This window comes from Erpetoichthys calabaricus, chromosome 18 (genome assembly GCF_900747795.2).
Source record: "Erpetoichthys calabaricus chromosome 18, fErpCal1.3, whole genome shotgun sequence".
NCBI classification, from domain to species: domain Eukaryota; kingdom Metazoa; phylum Chordata; class Cladistia; order Polypteriformes; family Polypteridae; genus Erpetoichthys; species Erpetoichthys calabaricus.
In genome coordinates, this window is record NC_041411.2 from 87,547,161 (window position 1) to 87,569,813 (window position 22,653).

General features: G+C 38.5%; 1 protein-coding gene across 2 annotated transcripts in view; it reads left to right on the top strand.

The window, feature by feature from the left end:
- Positions 1-3,925: 3,925 nt before the first annotated feature.
- Positions 3,926-22,653, top strand: part of kbtbd12 (kelch repeat and BTB (POZ) domain containing 12) — a 108,347-nt gene continuing 89,619 nt past the window's right edge. For both annotated transcript variants that reach the window (XM_051921160.1, XM_051921161.1), the window contains exons 1-4: positions 3,926-4,025; positions 7,850-8,993; positions 10,420-10,690; positions 14,150-14,300. In XM_051921160.1, the coding sequence (XP_051777120.1) occupies positions 7,939-8,993; positions 10,420-10,690; positions 14,150-14,300 (1,477 nt within the window). In that variant the 5' untranslated portion in view covers positions 3,926-4,025; positions 7,850-7,938. The remainder of the gene's footprint in view (positions 4,026-7,849; positions 8,994-10,419; positions 10,691-14,149; positions 14,301-22,653) is intronic.

The following is a 22,653-nucleotide window of genomic DNA, read 5'->3' on the forward strand; positions in this document are numbered from 1 at the left end:
TATATCACAGTAATGATGTATTTTATTATCTCTCATGTAATTTACAAACTTAAAAATGGAAGGTGAAAGGGCCTCATAAGTGGAATAGCCTAGGGCCTCTTTTCATATAAATCCGGCCCTGACTGTAAATGTGTTCAAATTTGGTATTCCATGTTTATACATAGTAGTAATACAGGAAATTGTTAAATAAAACATTTCATCTCGCAGTATTAAGATTGGTAAAGTAATGCAAAAGCAAACGATTAAATGTCAGCCTCTTAAAATGACAACGTTCTAAGCAGCAGAACCTCCATCATGTTACCTCTCGTTAAGAGTATTAACTAACTGCACATTTTAAACTCCCTGCAACCCTCTAATAGGATTAAGTGGGTTTGAAAATGCATGGATGGATGGACATCACCCAGCTTAGTTGTACTATAAAGAGGAATGAATACGTTTAGGAGTGTTTTATTACGAGCCATTCTGGATGTAATAAATGTAAACTCAGAAATACTACATTTTACGTTGCTCGTGGGCCCCCTAGCGTTAGATGGGATATAGAACAGGGTCAAAGTTAGGGTTGTTTAATTCATCTAGTAACATTTCCTACCAATTCCACTGTCTTTTCATAGATAGATAGATAGATAGATAGATAGATAGATAGATAGATAGATAGATATGCAATGTCCGATCGCATCCTATTTTCTTTAACTCCAGTCACGCTGGTCAACGTTAAAGTGGCAATAAAGACACATCAAATTCCCAGTCCTATAGGCTGATAACCATTTGAAAGACAAGTGAAGTGATCGTTTTAAGGGTTCAACCTACATCCTCATTCACACCTAAGGACGCGCACTTTGCCACGGTTCTTCAGGAGCGCTGACATCGGACATTCTCCGTTACGGACCGACAAGCGCGACGTTTATGTAGGATCTTAGCGGCACTTAGGTGTCAGCTCGTTGCGTCGGATCAATCCCTGTCCCTGGCTGATTGATCTTAGGATAGTTCTGCTGATTTGTTTTAATGTATAAATTAATATTTTTAAAATTACAATGCAACTTACCTTGGATAAATTATCTGCCGGACATATATATACAGTACAATGAAAAAATATATATCATTAAAAAAATGTTTGGACAACCAGTATATTAAGGATAGCCACGGGGCACCACCCTCGGGAAGTGAACAAGACAGCGCAGGCTGAGAGGTGCACCTCCTGCCGCTCTGTCGCAGCGGCTCAGCGTTTCACAGATCCTTCGTAGTTGCACTGTTCAGCACAATGGCCGAGATACTTAAACTCTTCTACCTCCTCTGAAGAGAGCAACACACTATTTTCCAGAGAAGGGTTCGGAGTTAGCAATTTTCATCTCGATGACTTCATGACCCCCTAACTGACAGACATTGAATGGGTAAAAATACAGTAATACTGACTGTTATATCTATGGACAATAATATTGTACCAATAAAAAGGAAGAAGACGGAGACAGGTTCAAGGTAATAAACTTTAACAGGTCCTTTTTTTAGATTATACGTTGCACAGTCTTATATTTTATGTCACTTCCTTTAAGCTCCCCAATACCCATAATTCCATATCACTATGGAATCTCCAAAGGTCCAGACTACAATATACTACACTGACAATGTGGACCTACCTGAGAATATCAATTCCCAGCCTTCTCTTAAAGACATCTTATCGAACAGCCAAGTCTTTAAGTGATTTGTCACAATTTAACTGAGACCATCCAAAAGTTACTCCTCTATGACTTTGCCAGACTGCAGGTCTTTGGTACCGCTACTGCTGCGCTTCATTCTTAAATGCGACAGGTTACTTTGGCATCTGTGTCTACAAACAGGACATAGGATTACTTCAATGACAGCAGCCTGATGTAAAAGTGAAGTCTTTAAACAGGATCTATTTAAACTCCATCTCCTTGAGGATCATCTGCCAAGGTGCACAGGACTCTCCTATGAAGATGAGAGTTGTACTCATCTTAAACAGAGTCACCCATAAGTACTCTTACTACTCATTTGCATCTCATGAGTCTATCCACCTGATGCTGCAATGATCTAGCTCAGCTGAAAAACAAGATCAACAAGGAACCACACAACCTATAGTAAAGAACCATAAATTGCAATTAAAGAACCAGCATTTTTAAGAGTATAGAACAGAGTGCATTGTGTTAGATGATAAGAAGAAGGATCTTTAAGACATGCAAGCCCATGTTAAAGGTGTTAAATAGAAAAGTTCTGGACACATCATTAGATGTTTTATGAAAAGATAGATAGATAGATAGATAGATAGATAGATAGATAGATAGATAGATAGATAGATAGATAGATAGATAGATAGATAGATAGATAGATAGATAGATAGATAGATAGATAGATAGATATGAAGGCACTACACACACTTATAAATAACAGGTCTTTAATGGCACTTTACTAGGTTGTATGTTTCCTTGTAGAACCATCTCTTTGTATATGAAATTGATTCTTTCAGATTTGAAAAAGCTCATTATGGTCAAAACAGTAATCTTTAATGCATAGTAAGTCACCTATAGGAATGCTAACAGATCAAGAAAACCTGAACTTAGTCTGAGTTATTGTATGTAGCAAGAGTCCTTTGAAAATCAGGGAGCAAGTGCTATTCCAAAATTTTGTTATCATCTATCTATTCAAGGAGCTACGCTAGATAGACATTTGAATAGAAACACACAAGATCACAGTTAAATATTTACAGCATTTATCTTTAGTAACTTCAAAATATCATTTGCTTGTTTCTTAATTTACTATTCCTGTTAGTCCTCCATTTGCTGGTAATAATTAGATATTTTTAAAAAAATTCTACATTTATTTGCTTAGCAGATGATTTTATCCAAATCTACTTACAAAAGAAATCAACATAATTGAACAAACCATCAGTCTTGGGGACTGTTTGGGGACAAGTCTTACAGGGCAAATTTACAAAATTGATAACTGATTTATATTTCTGTATATAAATTGTAATAATGGCATACACTAGTCCAGGGTTTCTTTTTAATTTGAGGTCCGTGGATCCTTAGGGAGTCTATGGATGGGTTTCAGGGGGTCTGTGAGGGTCAGAAAAAAAAATAACATTATATTCACTATACAGTTGGGTACTGTTGATTTAGAGTAGATGTAATAGTAGTAGTAGTAATGGTAGTAGAAAACGTGGCAGTAGCAGATCTGTTTTAATTTGCGCAAGAGGATTGTATTTCATAATTAAAATGAGCGGCCATTACTTTTTGCATAAAAGAGGTGTTTTTTTTTTTTAGACTGTTTACTTTAAAGTTTAACAATACTTTGTGTATGTCGTATATGTATGAGACAATCAAATTTCAATAAATAAAGCACATTATATTCATTGCATGCAAAGTTGTGTTTATGTGAATATTTCCAAGGAAGGGGAGGTCCATAGCTTTAATTAGATTCTTAAAGGAGTCCGTGACTCAAAAAAGGTTAAAAATCACTGCACTAGTCAATGCTGTTCTGATACCCCAGGTCCTTTCCTAACTGACACTTACAAATAAAATGCAAGCTTCAGGGCAGATGCGGATCATCAAATCCTGCTTTTAAGGTAATACTTTTCCTAAAAAAAATATGACCAAATTAAACAAATGCAGAGCAGGGTCACTATTAGCTAGGTGTTAATGTAAGTTTGCCATGTAACGGGGCTGGCGTCCAGTCCGGGTGTGATTTCTTGTCTTGCGCGTAATTCGTTCAGAAGAGGATGGGCACTGACTGCAACAACCAAACGTTTCAACAAGCAGGTTCATAAATCTAGTCGAAGGATTACTACATCTCGCGTACTTGCTAGCCTTTAAACCTGACCCGTGGTGCATTGCGTCAGTTTGCCCTGTGTTTTTAGACACTAAAAGCAGCCCTAGAGGTCACGTGCCGCGATCTATTTTAAACTGAAGGGCACGGAGTGCTTGACAGACTCACTCGACTGGTGGCAAGTGAGAGCAATCCGGCTAAAAAATCCTGACCTCCTCCTCAGATCTGGCGAGAATAAATCGAAGAAGGTCAGTCGATCTGTTTGTTTGTGCATTTTATGTACACGACAAGAAAGCTTAAAGGCACATGCTTTAAGTATCCAGAATTTAAATGTGCAAACACATTATACTAGTGTAGCTCCCGAAGACCGTTACTTTGGTAATATTTGGCATATGAGTTGCTGATTCATCCCCACGCTCATCACTGAGTTGACTCAGTTAAATGTCTTCAAGGTGGTTTAGATTTTTTTCAGATAAAGGCCAAAATTAAAAGTGGACATAAGTACTCACGTGTGCATGTGCGCGCTGAGGGGATGCATTTTAATATTAATATATGTAGTCATATCATTTTTGAGAAATTAGGTGAATAGGATTGGCGATCTTGTTGGGCTGAATAGCCTGTTCTCGTCACACTTGTTTTTGTGTTCCTCATGATGGGGATTCCACTTTGTAAAACTGCTTTCAACTGGCTAATTTACCTACGGAATCTAGAACTACAAAAAACTTGAACATTTATAAAGTGTTATGTTTAAGACAGTGTTCAGAGTTAGGAGTAAATGGATATGTATGCAGTGTATATTATACACACACACAGTAAGACATACAAATAAGAATTTCACATCACTCTGAACACATGATAATAATGACCCTATAAGTCTCTATACATTATATGCATTTATTCATTCTCAAATCCACCTAATCTGTTTTATGGTTTCTTGGAAACACACAGTTCTAGGTGCAGTTTCTGGGTGGTTGTTATCTATGTTAACCAACCTTTTTTTGGTTGCGATGTTTCTGTTCTATCTATCTATCTATCTATCTATCTATCTATCTATCTATCTATCTATCTATCTATCTATCTATCTATCTATCTATCTATCTATGTAATAATTATATATTGAATATTGAAATATAAGGAATCTGTAGTTAGATACAGTACTGTATATACCAAAATAAAGCTAATTCTGACAATCTAAAATCAGTTCTGATGTGTATATATATATATATACATATAGTCACACATTTTCCCATAAGGCTACCTTCAAGACTCAGTTGAGGTGAGCTGTTCCACCGTGGGTGAAAGGGTGCACTGTCACTGCCCACCATTTTCTAACCCCCTTAGTCCTGAACAGGTGTGTGCTGGAACCTATCCCTGTTAGCATAGGGTGCAAGGCAGGAACAAACCATGGACAGGGCACCAGTCCTTCACAGGGTGAACCCAGACACACACACACACACTGGGGCCAATTCAGTATTCATGTCTTTGGACTGTGGGAGGAAACTGGAGAACCCGGGGAAACCCCCACACAGACATGCAAGGGGGTCCTGGGATGTGAACTCTGGTCTCCTTATTGCGAGGCAGCGGCACTACCACTGTGCCACTATGCCACCTTCCCTGTATATTCCAAAATGTATTTTCATTTTTTACTGTGTATTATATACTGTATGTACATATCCTTGGTAAAAATGTTGAACTATTCATTTACAGGTGGTACTAATGTTCGCCTGTAATTAAAGAAGCATTTATCCATTACTTTAAAAATAATTTGGCTGATAATAATATGTTATGGACAGCTTAAATTACACTGTTCAAATGCCATAGTTATATAATTCCATTTGATTTTTGTCATTATATTCTGGGGCATCAGCAATGTTATAAGGAAAGAACAAACAAAAAAAAAATTGTAGGTGATAAATCTGTCTGACATTGCCCACCACTTGCATAACCATCAAAGACTCCAGACGCTGTTTGCGGTCACAGGTCATAAATTATGCTGCCTTCTCTGTGCTTCTTAAGTTATTGGTGTGTATACACAAGGTGAAAATTATTACTGTGGTCAATGTAAGTATATAATCTTTGGAATATATGAAAAAGAACAATATGAAAATGGAGTATAAAATAATGCTGAGGATGTGCATACAGGATGTACAGTAATGAGCATAGATAGAGTATGAAATGATAAATGTGTGGGCAGTTCCTGCTCAGAACTGATGCTTGACGATCAAGTGTTAGAAGTGCTTGTCTACACAGAGTGCTTGCTAATTTGCATCCTCAGTGCGGACCACCTAACCTTTTTTCTTGGCCTCTCTTTAATGATTACAAAGTGTTTCTGCACAACTTGTCTCCCGGGGCTTAGCTTCTTTTTTTGGATACATTTAAGCAATTGAAGGCATGAAAAAAAAATACTTACTGAGTGTTTCTAAGGGTAATTGCCTTTTGCCATTTTTATGTTTCTTTCAACCATTTCAGTCAGAATAAAACCGATCTAATAGAAATTCCGCATGATGGTTAAGGTAGGGCTTTCTTATCTACAGTAGTTGACATATACTGTAAATTTAATTCTAAATAATGGATCATAGTATTTTGAATTTTGCTCCTGGGAAACTTTCTGGCAAAACAATAAAGTGAAGCACACCTCAAAAATCAACAAAAAGGTGGCTGGATCTGCAGCTGTTTTTTGCTTTTACTATGTAAATCTCTGGATGTAATCATAATTGAAAACCTGTTGTCTAAATTGAACAAATATGAATCAATGCACAGGATTTGGAAGATTTATATATACAGGGAAGGTCTAAGATCTCTTCCACCGTGTGTTCCAACCTGGTTAAACATCAGAGAAAAAGCCAGAAGTCGTTGCACCAGATAGTAGACATAGGCAAGCCAACGATAACAGTGTACCCACCAGTGGTCAAGGGTCTGCTAGCATCCTCTCAGACAATAGTGGCACTTCTCTACTCCAGTGAAGGAAAATGCAATCATGGGGAAAACTCAAAGCAAGAAACTTCAGCCCAATCACTGTGTGAATGAAGTTTGCATGTTTTCCTTGCATCTGTGTGGGTTTTGCTTTCCACTTACCAGTGACCTGCATATTAGTTTCATAGTCGATTCTAAATTTATTTTGTGTGGGTGAGTGTGACAGTGGGCTCTGCTTAATTAAGTCCTGTCTTGTGCCCTGCTTCTGGATGAGCTCTGGCTCCAGCAACCCTGAATTGTATTAAGCAGTTTGGAAAACGTTATTTTCATTTGAGGTCTGCCATGGTGAGGTAGTGGATGGTGCTGCTGCCTCACAGTGCCAGAGTGCTAGATTCTTATCCAGCCTTTATTTTCTTTACATGTTAAGTCTGCATGTTCTCCCCATTGTTTCATTACATTTTCTGCATGGTACCCCAAAGTTTTCCTCCCACCACTCCAAAGACATTCTGGTTAAATTGACAGGGGATTCCAAATTGGCAGTCAAGGCTACTGAAGCCTGACATGGACTAGGAGTCAGTTTGGAGTTTTCTTTCCTACCCTATGGCCAAGTAGAAAGCATAAATACTCTACACAGACAATGATGGGTGCAAGATTCAAGCCCAAGATGCTGGATCTGTGAGCTGTGGCGCTACCCACTGCACCGTTACACCACCCCGTAACATAACATAGCAATCACAAACCAAGTAAGACAATTTGGGGTCTTGGGGAGTTGAAGTACAAGGCAGAAAGCTGCCCTGGATGGGATATCAGTCTATTGCTGGACCCATTTCCGCACACTGTCTTACTCTCACATTAGCAATTTAGAGAAACCAGTTACACTAACTCACACATTTTTTGAGGATATGGGAGAAAAACCATTACACTTGTAGAAAAACTCAAAAAGACATGAAGATAACCTGCAATCTCCAGATAGATAATGACTGGGCATGTTAATGGAACCCAAGATGCTGAAGCCATACGATTGCCCATAATACATATGTACAGTATATGATGTGTAAGTTTTGTTGTAGTTTGAGTGCAATGAAATGGAACACATTTGGAAATTGAAATCACTTGTTTGAGGAAATTCTGCTGCTAATGCCATCTTGATTTCTTGCAGAATATGAATTTCTCCATGGATTCCAGTTCCCTAAGCAGTATGTAACTTCTAATGGTGGACACCTGTCGCAGACTGCAAACCAGATCACCATGGATTGCAAGGTGAAGCACAGCCTGAAATTACTGGATGAAATCAACATGATGAAGCAAATGGACCAACTCACCGATGTGGTCCTATTGGCAGGAGGGACACGGTTTCCCTGTCATAGAATTGTCTTATCTGTATTCAGCCCATACTTTCTGGCAATGTTCACATGTGGGCTTGAGGAGTGCCGGACAAAGGAGGTACAATTAGTTGATACCTCAGCAGAGAGTTTGACGGTAATCTTAAATTTTATGTACAATTCTGAGCTGGAACTCACCAACTCCAATATCCAGGATGTCACCACAACTGCCTTTGTATTCCAGATGGAAGAAGTTTTAAAATCTTGTGAGAAGTACATGCTAGATCATATGGATGCCTCCAACTGTCTTGGCATCTACCATTTTGCCAAACAGATAGTTGCAGAGGAGATGTCACATCAGGCCAAGAAGTACCTTTATCAACATTTTGCTGAAGTCTGCTTGCATGACGAAATATTGGAAATTGAAGTCCATCAACTGTTATCCCTGATCAGTTCTGATGACCTTAATGTTTCACGTGAAGAGAGTATCCTGGATTTAGTCTTACGGTGGGTGAATCACAGTCGGGATACTCGCTCATGCCAACTGTCGCAGCTTCTGAGGCAAGTTCGGCTGATTCTCGTGAACCCCACTTTCCTCAGAGAAGCCCTCAGGAGAAACACGGCCTTGTTATGTAACTCAGTGTGCTATGAAATCATTACAAGTGCGCTGGATGCCATAGACAAGAAAAATCACCTTGGTACGCTACAGTTGCGATATGGGATGGAAACAACAGCACTCCTTCTTTGCATTGGCAACAATGGCTATGGGATTAAATCTAGACATGGAAGTTTTGCAGATGCTAGCTTTTGTTATGCACCCATCACCAAAAGAACATACTTTATATCATCTCCTCGGTATGGAGAAGCCTTGGGATATGTTTCCACTGGAGTAGTGACTGAGGATAATGATATTTTGGTTGCTGGTGAGGCAGGTGCACTTAAGCTTTCAAGACAGAAGGCCAAAAATGTGGAAATTTATAGGTATGTAGTCAAATAGAAAACAAGGCAAAGCAAGTTTAACAAGTTTTATCTATGATGCCATGGTGTTTTGAATTGTTAATTTCAAGCACACAGACATAGTTTTATCATTAGATGCTGGTCTGTCTCACTTGTAGCATTAGATTTACAGTCACAAAAAGAACAATGCAGGCCATTAACAGTCTTGAGTTGTCATAATGCTCCACATTTGCATTTCACTCATTCAGATTGCTAAAGCTATCAGGAACAGGTTTTTATTTTAATTGTTCCTTCTCAATAAGAGTAGCTGATCTGGAAAAAAATCAGGCGAAACAACAGTTTGGGCTGTCATTGTACAGTATTCTGAATCCCTTATTTCATTTTTTTGTAAATCAGTGATGTTATCATACTTTGATTTTATTATTGGCTGCACATCTCTGTCAGATCAGAAGGTGTTATGATCAAGCCAGAGCAGAGTATAACAGGCCATCTTTAATAATCTGGGCCATTACAATGCTGTCAATCTTTAGTTAAATTTACTGAGACCACTGATGCTATCAAACATTGATTTGAAAATTAAGTGTTGATCTTTGTCAAGACAGTAGTTCTCCCTAACACCCTCAATACGTGTAAGAACGTACTCCTTGTTCACTCCCCTAGATGACTTCATACTGTGCTGTTTTCCGAATTGGCTTCCAAACAGAATGTCTCTTAGTAATTCTTTCCTGTTGTTTTTTGACCTGTACTAGCAACCACTAGGTGGTGTCAGGTGTTTTTCCATTATAAGCAAAAACTCTAAAGACAGCCTTACATATGCAATGATTACTTCAAACATTAGCTATACCAATTTATACTTTTTATTATTGAATTTTCTCTTTTCAGCAATATTTTACGATGTGCTGACATCCTGTGACCTGTGGTTAACATAAGGTCAATGTCCCTCTTGCATGTTGCAAAAGGCAACTACAGGATGCTGGTGTCAGGGGAAGTATCTCGTTATAACAATTCCTGCCCCAATACCCCCAAAATTTGAGGGATAACTAGCAAATCTTAGTAAACGCAGGAAAAAAATCATTAAACTGGGAAAAAGTTATTTTTACAATGTGCTATAAATAGACAGCAACCTCCACAGAATCCACTTCCCACTCCAAAAAATGTACATGTTTACTTATTTTTTATTGACAATGTGCCATTCTCATTTTGTGTACTTAAAAGAAAACTTAACAAATAATACAAACAATAGGAAAATGATATGTCTAGGTTCAGTAGCATGTTCTGACAACATTAGTGTTGTGCAATAAGACTGTTCCCATTACAAGTCATAGCATATGGAATATTCATTTCACTAAAACTGAACTAAAACTGAACTGAACTGAACTATGACATTTAAGGGGATGAATTATTAATGGAAATTTTACTTTTAGTGCATATTTTTGTTTCTTTTTCATAGGTACCGTACAGAAGGTAGAGGCTGCTGGGATCATCTGTGCTCAACTGATTATAGAGAGATGTATGCCTTGGGAGCTGTGGGAAATACTTTGTACATTTTGGGAGGGCAAATGAAAATGAAGAATCAGTATCTGATCACCAACTCTGTGGCCAAGTTCTCAATGGAGAAAAATCAATGGAGGACTGCCTCGCCTCTGCCTGTCCCATTAGCCTGCCATTCTGTGGTGACTCTCAATAACAGACTCTACGTTTTTGGAGGATGGATGCCACAGGTGAAACAAGGCTTAGTTTGCACGTGAGTTTTGATCTAAATGGGACAAAAGAAAATGTGTTAGTCCGTAATTAGCATTGCATTTCTTTACAAAATAGAAAAATGCTAGAACATATTAACAATATAAGGGAAGAAGTTAGAAACTAGGAAAAACATTCACCTTACATTACAGCTCATCTGTTGTGTCATACTCTATAGACAGCCTGATAGCTAAATCCTGTGGCTAGGAGCGATGCAGCAGGGACAAGGGCAGGGCATAAGTCACTCATAAAAGTGCCAAAGCCACCACAAATACCCCCCATGACCAGGTATAATATTATTAACTTACCACAGGCACACTTAAATGTGATTTTCACATATTTTAAGGGAAAATTTGTTTGATCTAGATTAAATATAGCAAATATTTAACTTCAAACACCTAGTCTAGAGTGCATCCTTTGTCCCTATCCATTTTTCTCAGCCTCACTTATAAGTATTTCTGGTCCCCACAGCCAGTGATGCCACTGCCTGTGAAGGTCACTAACCAGGTTTTAGATACAGTAGATAGATAGATAGATAGATAGATAGATAGATAGATAGATAGATAGATAGATAGATAGATAGACAGACAGACAGACAGACAGACAGACAGACAGACAGACAGACAGACAGACAGACAGACAGACAGATAGATAGATAGATAGATAGATAGATAGATAGATAGATAGATAGATAGATAGTATCATTGACTAAGGAAACACACACCTCCACCAGAGAAATTTTGGGACACCAGCTGGGTTGCTCCTTTTAATAAATAAGAAGTCCAACAAAATAAACAGGCATATGGTGGCACAAACGTTGTAAAACAAAAAAAAAGGTAGCATCACCTGGTATGGCTTATTGTGGATGGAAAAAGAGCCAATACCACCAGCTCCCCCTTTTGTCCCATAGTGGTAGTGTGTACCACTATGAGCCCATTAGGTGACCCTTTGACACATGTGTGACAGTTGATATTGTAAAGAAAGCAAAGGGACAAAGATAAAGATTTTGGGAGTCCACCCCGTATAATGTAATAACAGCAAAAAAAAAAAAAAATCAACTTCAAGAGAGTAATCACGAAGGACGGAGTCAAACATCGACTGACTAACAGAGTGAAGGCTTAGGGTTTTATAGGTGAAGGACAGGAAGGGGTGGGATGTCTGTAGGAAGGCGTAATGTAGTAGTGGAAGTGGGTGGAGTCTTAGCTGGGTTTTTCTTCTAGTGGTCTATTGAGAGGGAGAAAAGGCATTAGTACCGTTCATCAACCCCTGGCTCTGCATCTTACTCCCAGTTAAGCTGTTAGACTGCCTCCCATGTGCATGTGTGTGACAATAGATAGATAGATAGATAGATAGATAGATAGATAGATAGATAGATAGATAGATAGATAGATAGATAGATAGATAGATAGATAGATAGATAGATAGATAGGGCACTATATAATAGATAGATAGATAGATAGATAGATAGATAGATAGATAGATAGATAGATAGATAGATAGATAGATAGATAGATAGATAGATAGATAGATAGATAGATAGATAGATAGATAGATAGATAGATAGATAGATAGATAGGGCACTATATAATAGATAGATAGATAGATAGATAGATAGATAGATAGATAGATAGATAGATAGATAGATAGATAGATAGATAGATAGATAGATAGATAGATAGATAGATAGATAGATAGATAGATAGATAGATAGAGATCTTGCTAAGGTCTCAAACAAGTTCTCAGACAGATGGAGTGATCCTGTGGGTGTCTCTGACGAGCCCTCAGACAGATAGAAGATAGATAAAGTGGTACTAGGAAAATACATTAAAGGAAAAGATAGTTGTCTTCCCAAAAGCACATAATTTATCTAAAGTTACTTTAGATGTTGGCTCTGAGTGCTATTTAAATTCATTTTCATCATCCAGTATGTGAGGAAGCAAATGTTGTAATATGTTCTCCATCACATACTTTGAATGTGTGACTTGGTGTATGTTCACAGAGATGATGTGCATTATTTCACTTCTCACCATCTCAGCACAACATCCGAATATCCAGGTTTATTCGAATACACTGTCTACTTATCCATCGTAATATCTCTACTAATGTCACTAAAGGACAGATGGCTATAGCAGCTGGCTATAGGTTAGGTGAGAGAAGTGTGCAACTAGCATTTACTAGCAGAGTGGTATCTGCTCTTGGGATGAATGAAGTCTGTTACTTCTATAGGTGTCTCCTTTATTAATATAGCCTGCCACCTACATGTCCTTCAAAGCCTTTGTAGAGATTTCACAGACTCTGTAGCCATGGAGTTAAAGGAATACTCTACCCAAAATGATATATTTTTTACATGTTCCATCATGTGTTTTGTAGAATAATGATTAATCTCATGTTTTCATGGAGAACGGAGATAAAAAAAAAAAAAAAGTTGATTACAGAATTGTGGTCTAAAGTAACCAAAGCTGAACCACGGCAGGCAATATTAAAAAGATCACAAAACTTTACTTGTGCCACATAATGCACATGTCAGTTATCCAGTTGTATGCTCACAATGTTCAAAATGCATGCATTGTTTTCCTGTAAACTTGTTAAATAAACACTTCCAGAAAAGTCAGCTCTAGGCATGAACAGGAATGGCAGTTCACATGGAATTGAGCTTTTGAATTGAAACTCCACCTCTCCCCCTCATTCATTAGTCAAGAGTGCTGATTTTTTTTATCATTTTATGATGGAGTTTTCCTTTAAGTAGTTTTTACACATTGAAAACAAAAAAGTGAAGAAAATGGATGGATTTTGCTGGGCAGTGGGCTTTTTGAACACACTACTTGCACTCTTTTCCCATCGATTGTGCACTTGATGAGCTTTTCTGAATCTTACAGCCTTATATATCATTCTTCCTTAGGGAATTTTAGGAACAAAATGGTCATCCAATAATAATATATAGTATAATCACACAAAGAAGGGCTGAATGGAAAGTTATAGATGCCCACTTTTTACAATGTTGTTGCAGAATACTTCTCTGAATATCTCCCGTGTGTCTATTCCTGCATTTGTTACGCCCATAGTTGTGCCATGTAACATCTTAATTGCTTCCAATTACTCCTATGTCCATCACAATGATTGGCTTGTTGCAATTATGTTCCTAGTTTAGATTTGAGAGACAGGTTGCTTAACCCTACTTTGTTCCTATCTCTTGGGATGTGAAACGGTTCTGTATCCTCCAGAGTACCAGTGAGACAGCTCTGTTAAAATACAGATTGCAGCAGAAATCCAAAGTGTCAGGAAATCCGTAGGGATCACTGTGTCTCGGTGAGAATGATGAATGTGCTCGTTTACCCCAAGTTCCTCTTCTCTGCTTTCTTTGTAATAAATTGCATGGTTGTGAGTGAAGAAAGCCCACTTCCCTAGCCCTCTTACACTCCACGTTATTTCTCTTTGCACAGATGGATCACCCCGATGATGAACCAGACCGTCTGAACAATCGCATGTTTCAGTTTGACCCTGGAAAAGACAAGTGGACAGAGTGTAGCCCCATGAAATTTTCCAAGTACCGCTTCAGCACTGCAGTGATCAACCGTGAGATTTACGTCTTGGGTAAGCAGACATACCCTTAGTGCCCTTTCATCTCCCCAGATTCTGTTGAATGTCTTTCTGAGGCAATAGAAAATAGTTTACGAAATATTCTTACATGCTAGAAATGCTCATAAAAATAGTCCTGGGTCTGTTTTTCACTCACATTTCCCTAGAGGAAATATCACACCAATTACTCTTTCAGCCTTGTTTGAAGCCAAGAGGATAAATTCAATTTAAGTGCTGCTTCTCAATGTGAAATTTTTCTTACTAATCATTTAATCTGTTTATTTTCTTTACCTGTTTTATCCTGATGGAGGTCTTCAGGGAGCTGGAGCCTAATAAAAGAATAATACACAAAAGCATTATTCAACGTCACTTACTTACGTTATTTATTATACCTGCTATGAGTGTCTGAAAAAGTCCGCAGAATGGTGAGTGTGAGGAATCATAAAAGTGGCACAGTGAAGGTTATGTTATATAGGTAGGACCTTTGTACTTTGACTTTTAAGAGGGACATATTCCTTGATCATATCAACTCCTGAAATACTTGTCATTTTCACAAGAGACCCAATACAATATTTTTGTTATGATTCTAACATCTTTTTAACACAAGGTAGCAAGATACAGTAGCTATCTATCATGAACCGTATAGGTTACTGCATTTCATGTGAAAAAATCAGAATGAGGAGCAGACATTCAGTGCTTTACGAATTTGTAAAAATGGAATGCTGCAGTTTCATTTTCCTAAAAGTCATGACTATATAGTTTTGCACTAGAGGTGTTTCAGAGTACTGATTTTAGCCACTCAGTTTGTAAAAATATGTTTAAGAAGCATGTGAAGACTCTGGTTTGGTGAATTTCTGGCTTACTGATGTTAGCTTGTAACTTATTCTGAGCTCTCCAGTTGTAATGATCAATTTGTAACCTGTTCTGTAAGTTTGTCCCCCAGACTGATATTTACTCAGTTATATTGACCTATTTAATAATAATAATGCATTTTATTTATAGGGCACTTTACATTAGCAGTAAATCTCAAAGTGCTACATAAAAAGATTAAACAAAGGTAAAGCAAGATAAAAACAGAGATAAAACAATAATTATAACATTCTTGTTAATAAGCTTTCCTAAATAGAAAAGTCTTTAGCTGTTTTTTAAAACAGCCCACAATCTGCAGTGTTCTTAGGCTCTCTGGTAGGGCATTCCAGAGTCGTGGAGCAGCGGCCTCAAAGGCTCGGTCTCCCATTGTACGAAGTTTGGTCACAGGGGGGCGAAGGCGATAGGTATTTGCAAAATGGAGGTTTCTTGTAGTGGATTGTAATATAAGGAGTTCCTTGAGATATTGTGGAGCATTTCCATGGATACACTGATGAGTGAGTAAACAGAGTTTGTATTCGATATGGAGATGGATAGGGAGCCAATGAAGTGACCGAAGGATTGGTGAAATGTGTTCATATTTCCGCACCCTCATCAGGATTCTTGCAGTACTATTTTGAATTTGTTGGAGCTTTTGAAGGCTCTTGTTGCGTATCCCGATGAGGAGTGCATTACAATAGTCCAGTCTGGAGGAGACAAAGGCATGAACCAGCTTTCAGCATCACAGAGAAAGAGGTAGGGACGGAGTTTGGCTATGTTTCGGAGATGAAGGAACGCAATTTTACAAAGGTGATGGACATGTGTATCAAATGATAGATGGGAGTCTAACTTGTCACCCAGATTTGTAACAGAAGGGTAGAGGGTAATGGTACAGTCAAAAAAGGAAATACAATTATATTTGTCTCTTTGGTTAAAAGCATCTGCTAAGCAAATACATATAAAAGGAAATGAGTATTAAGAGATACTAAAATGGCTCAGACCTGCACATTTCAATAAAGAGATCTTCATCCAAAAGTTCCCACCATGGAAGCATTCCAGTATGTCCAACACAATTTAGAGTTTGTTTCATCCATTACACTTATAAAAATAACTAAAGAACTTGGGATGTATATGCAGACATTTAGGAGATGACTATTTTGTCTCTTGCACTTCTATTAGGGTATTAAAATAGGAAAAGTGTGAGGAGTAGTTTTCACAGTCCTGCTGAAATCACAACTGCACTCACAACCAAAATCTAAAACCTAATCTAAAATTGATCACAGACCCACATCCACTCATAAATTTGTTTAAGGGCTTCCCTATGCTATTATAATTCCCAGATGTAAGACAGTTGCCGTGATCCTTATGATTTTCTACACTTTTTGTCCAGAAAGATGAAGAGGGATCCCAGCTCTCTAGTGACTGCACATGTGAAGTGCATTGTGCAAGAATACAAAGTAGTAGCAAACATTACAGTGGAGTGTGGAGTTGTGGACAGGTCTGAACTTCTGGTGTCCACCTGGACTTCCCCATGATGCAGAGAACTGTGAAGGTAGATGGAGGTCTGGATTGTAATTAGTCTTATAATAGTGAAATACATGCAGGTGGTCTGAAACAAGGAGGGCTGACTCCAAGATTGGTGCTGTAGGCTTTCATAAAAGAAGATGAAAAGCCGGAGCTTAGACTGACAGGCAAAAAAACAAAGAATGCGAAAAATCTTCATCTGGGTAAAATGACTTTAAAATTGTAAATTTGGCAAGAGTCAGAAATGCATTGAATTACAAACTAAGAAAAATACCGAAATCCAGAAAAAACAAAGTTTCAGGTTCAGATATAAGTTCAAGTTTAGGCCCAGTTCACATGGACATCGGAACTAAGCGTTTTTCTGCCATTGCTATGTGTACAGAGTACAGTGAACTTCTTATGTACATGTCTACCTCAGAGTATACAGTAGGACAATACCAAAAAGTGGACAGATAAAAAGACTGAGCAAAGTCTGGATGTGGACTCCTCTCCTGAAGACTTATCAAAAAATCCAGTGTCAAAGGGCCACTGCAAGGAAACAAAGATCCCTACTCAGCAACATAATATTACAAATTAAATTAAATTATATTAAAAATATTTAAAAATGCATGTCTGGGAAATTTTGTATGACATTATGCCTCACTTATAATTTTGTCAGTTAATCAGATGTATCAGAAATACTATGTAACTATGTATTTTCTTATATGCAATATACACACTTATGTTTAACTAGGGGCTAATATTAGTAGTTCACTGGAGCGCCTTATCTTTGCGTATGCTACATATATTTGCACCTGAGTACAACATCTGTACCGTAAATCAATTCTTGCTAGTCTTACTGACCGACTTTGGTTTTTGTTGATGGTCATTGCAAAACACAATTTTACACGAAACTGTATTCTTTTGAATTGATGACTCTGTGACCCTGAACAGGATTAAGCAGGTTTGATGATGGAAGGATAGATGGTTGGGTTCAGGAAAAGTAAGATTTACTGCCAGGCCAATCAGCTCTGGACATCGAGCTGTAGTATCTTAACAGAAATGATCAGATCTACCATCAAGGCATCCTGGGTGCACTCCCAGAGGCCATGAAGACAGTGGGGTCTTTTCACCATTCTCTCCTTCCCCCTGCTCGAAGAAACGATAGAATCTCTGCACTGAAATGACGAAGGAGAACTCTTCCTCAGCTTGATGAAATGATTGGGTCTTTGCATGCCAAAAGCAAGAGTGGGGAAAACACTGTATTAAATGACTGAATGTCCATGTGCTGCATTGTTACAAATATGATCAACTTTCTGTTAAGGAGCTAAGTCACCCAGGGGCTTGTGGGGGTCTCAATTGGGGACTGTATCTAAAGCAACTTTCTCAGTAAAATTAGGCATGTTATTGCATTTATCAGTGCTAAGTAATGTGCACACATTTTAGTTAAGTCTGTAAACGTGTTCATACTGATTTGGAGCTGGTGCCATGTCTGTGGTTGTTTTTGCTTTGTACCCAGACCTACTGGGACAGACCTTTGCTCCCTGTAACCCTGAACTGAGCAAGTTAGTTAGAAAAAATAGATATATTTCATACTGATAAATGTATGATCATATCTTGGAGATAAAACCTGCTGGTCTGCCCTTCCATACCCAATATTTACTTTTTTACCATTATGTAACCCTTTTATTCTGTTTTGTGCCTTACAGGTATAAAATCATAAGGCTCATTATCTAAAAATGTTTACTCAGGAGAATTTCAAACACTGCATTAGTGTAATATACAGGAGTGTTAACTTTATATGTCAAAAAGGTAATATTTATTTAACATAGCAGAATTTAGATTACTCAAGATCTTGTGAAAAACACATATCATAAAATAACAAACAGATTTTGCCATTTAGGGCCTCTTTTCTAGTCCTTTTCTTTGTTTTCATTGATTTCTCTGTCTGAAAGGAGTACCTCAGTTGTCTTTTATTGTTGGTTAGCTCCCTGCCAACAACCACCTTATCTGTACCTTCATGTTAGAAGAATCAGAGGACTAAGAGTGAAAACTAGAATGTGTAGATGAAGCTTACAGCAGGGAGACGCTGCACACTCCTCACAGTCTGCCCAGAAAACAAACCTGGGGCATAATAGTTATAAAAAGATATGCTATGCTGTCTGCAATACGCAGTATCATGAATTATAATGCTACTAGTCATTAAGCCCGTTACAATAACGGGCGCTAGAACAGTAGTGCATGCATAAACATTAGTAGGAACAGTCTATATTAAATGGCAAGGGACTTTGACCTCATTCTGTTTGTTGGTCGTATTTTTCTTTGTCTTTCAGCCTTTCTTTTGTTGATGTTTACTTGCTGAGCTGACCGTTCTTCGTGGGCTGCCGCCGTGTATTGTGTGTCTTTAATTTTCTGTGACAGTAATACAGTAATCCCTCGCTACTTCGCAGTTCACTTTTCGCAGATTCACGACTTCGCGGATTTTATATGTAAGCATATCTAAATACATAACGTGGATTTTTCACTGCTTCGCGGGTTTCTGCGGACAATGGGTCTTTTTACTTGCTTCCTCAGTTGGTTTGCCCAGTTGATTTCATACAAGAGATGCTATTGGCGGATGGCTGAGAAGCTACCCAATCAGAGCACGCAATTAAGTTCCTGTGTGCTACTGATTGGCTCAGCGACGGAGTGTTGCATTAACCAGGAAGTCTCATCTCACTCATTCATCATTAACGTGCTAATGCTTCAGGGGCCGTGTCCAAGCACCAACAGAAGATGCAAATGATTACAGAAAAGGTAAAAGTTTTGGATATGCTGAAGGAAGGGAACAGCTACACCGCTGCAGGACATCGATTCTTTTTATTTAAAAAGGAGGAAAAGCATATAAGATCTACGGCCGCAGTGTCCTTTAACCAGGGTGCAAAACGAGTTGCAAGTGGACGTGATAAGGCAGTAGTCTGGATGGAATCTGCTTTAGGAATCTTTGCAACAAGGTCGACGACGTCATGACCGCCTACAAGCTGCTAGGTGTACTTCGCTATACAGTAAGTGTAAACTTATCTACCGATTTCATTTTGCTCAGCAGTTGTCCCTGTTTTTAATAGAGTAAATGGTGGGTTATAAACAATACAGGGAGGGTTTAAAAACGTCCAAATACACGTTAAATAATTAAATAAATATAGTGTCCCTACTTCGCGGAAATTCAGTTATCGCAGTCGGCCTTGGAACCTATCTCCCACGATAAGTGAGGGATTACTGTACTATCTTGTACGTCCGCTGGCTTGTACGTCCGTAATATTCCTTTAATTTTTTCTGGCGGTAATACAGGTGTGCGCATCGGTAATATGCCTTTAACTTTCTCTGACAGTAATATCGCGCATCGCACCGTGCCCCGCGCATGCGCACTTCACCAGAAGACACACACACGGACACCTGGACGCACACAGAGATTTTATTAAAGAGGATTATTATTAGTGTAGTGACTAACAACTTTATCCAAGGCAACTTACAATAAAATAATAATAATAATTCATTTTATTTATAAGGCACTTTACATTTGTAGTAAATCTCAAAGTGCTACATAAAAAAAAAAATTAACAAAGACAAAACAAGATAAAAACAGAGATAAAACAACAATAATTAGTGGCATTCCTGTTAATAAGCTTTCCTAAATAGAAAAGTCTTTGACTGTTTTTTAAAACAGCCCACAATCTGCCGTGTTCTCAGGCTCTCTGGTAGGGTATTCCAGAGCAGCGGCTGCAAAGGCTCGGTCTCCCATTTTACGAAGTTTGGTCACAGGGGGGCGAAGGCAGTAGGTATTTGTAAAATGGAGGTTTCTTGTAGTGGATTGTAATATAAGGAGTTCCTTGAGATATTGTGGAGCATTTCCATGAATACACTGATGAGTAAGCAAATAGAGTTTGTACTCAATACGGAAATGGATAGGGAGCCAATGAAGTGACCAAAGGATTGGTGAAATGTGTTCATATTTCCGCACCCTCATCAGGATTCTTGCAGCACTATTTTGAATTTTTTGGAGCTTCTGAAGGCTCTTGTTGGGTATCCCGATGAGGAGTGCATTACAATAGTCCAGTCTGGCTGAGAGAAAGGCATGAACCAGCTTTTCAGCATCACAGAGGGAGAGGTAGGGACGGAGTTTGGCTATGTTTTGGAGATGAAGGAACGCAATTTTACAGAGGTGATGGACATGTGTATCAAATGACAGATGGGAGTCTAATTTGACACCCAAATTTGTAACAGAGGGGGAGAAAGTAATGGTATGACCAGAAAAGAAAATACAATTTACGGAGGAAAAAAGTTGATGGGGGATACCAATTAAAAGAGCTTCAGTTTTGGTGCTGTTCAGCTTGAGTAAGTTCTTGGACATCCAGGCCTCAATCTCATCCAAGCAGGACGAAAGGGTTGATGGAGGTGTAAGAGTAGCCGAATCCAGTCTCACATAGAGCTGCGTATCATCGGCATAGCAATGGAATGAAACTCCATGCTTGCCGATGATGTGACTCGGTGGTAGCATATTGTATAGATGTTAAAAAGGGTTTGCCAAAGGAATGGTCCTTGTGGGACCCCACAGGTGACAGTGTGGGTACGAGATTTAAGATCCCCAAGGGCCACATACTCAATATTAGTATGTATTGTGATTACCTAACTATCCATGCAGTATTTTACATTCAGAACAATAGATGGTTTACGTGACTTACTTAGAGTCATATGGGATGCTGGAGTTGGGAAAGAACCATCAGGTTTGTAGATTACAGTCCAAAGCCTTAACCACTGCACCACACCTTGTTAGTCTGTAACAAAAGAGCCATTCTAACTAAATGCATTTTATTGATACACAAACTTTATTTAGTTTCATTATTTTTTTATTTACTGGTCATGTTTCTTTTATGAATGATTGCACGAAGGCTGAGTTATTGTTAGCAGGTTTTTAGGAAAGGCTTAAGCCATAGAAAGCCATACCCAAGCGCCGCTGCAGTTTCTTACATGAAGCCAGCTCTGAGCAGCATAAAGGAAGCATTAACTGGGTCAAGTTGCAGTTTAAATTATTCATATACCATTGTACTGTATGCAAACACAGTTTTATCCCAAACAACGTGAAGAAAATAACATGCTGTTTTGTATTTAAATACATTATACATTATTACCACTAAAAACACATTTTCACACATACAACAGTAACACTGTATACTGAATGTGGTTGGACCCCATTTTTACTTCATAATTCATGTATGTCCACTTGAGTTTCAATTCTATTTCGTTTATTTGTCTATAGTGCTCTTCACAGAGTGTAGGCTCAGAATGCTGTAACAAGTTTACAAGTAAAATACTCATTTCACACTTTACAAATTACATGATGCATACACATAGAGACAGACACAATAAAATAAAACATTTCAGAACTAATTAAAATAATCCTAATTGAATGTTACATGATTAATCTTGCGATATGCTGAGATACTGTACATCATCCATGATGTTTCCCAGGGTCATAGGGTGTTTTGGGTCTTTTGAACATTGCACACCCTTGCCCGGAAAGGCTCAGCTAGGAATGATAACGCCCAAATTGTGTCTGTGCAACATTCTGCCACAGTTATGTCTGACTTATCCACAGTCATTATGAAGCCATCTCAGCCTCCTCTGTGATGTTTTTAATGGCTTTCCTCTTAAGGACACCAGTTATGCCCAGTTGACTAAGTGCCTTGCAGAGCAAATGCCCAGCGAACCCTCTGCCTCTATGGGCATACACTGAGCTCACCACCCATTGCTGTGGCAATCCTCAACCAATCCATGATACTTGGCTCTCATCCCTCCATCAAGTCTTCCCAGCTCATGCGTGACCACCTGTCTAGACGGCACTGAGAGTAGAACTATTTCTGGCCTTAGTGTGATTGTGGAGATAATCTCAGGAAATCTGAGCCGTTCCCCCAGGTGGACCTTCAGCTGGCAATCCCTGTTTATTCCTAAAATGCCTGATTGCTTCCACTGGTGATTACTTGCT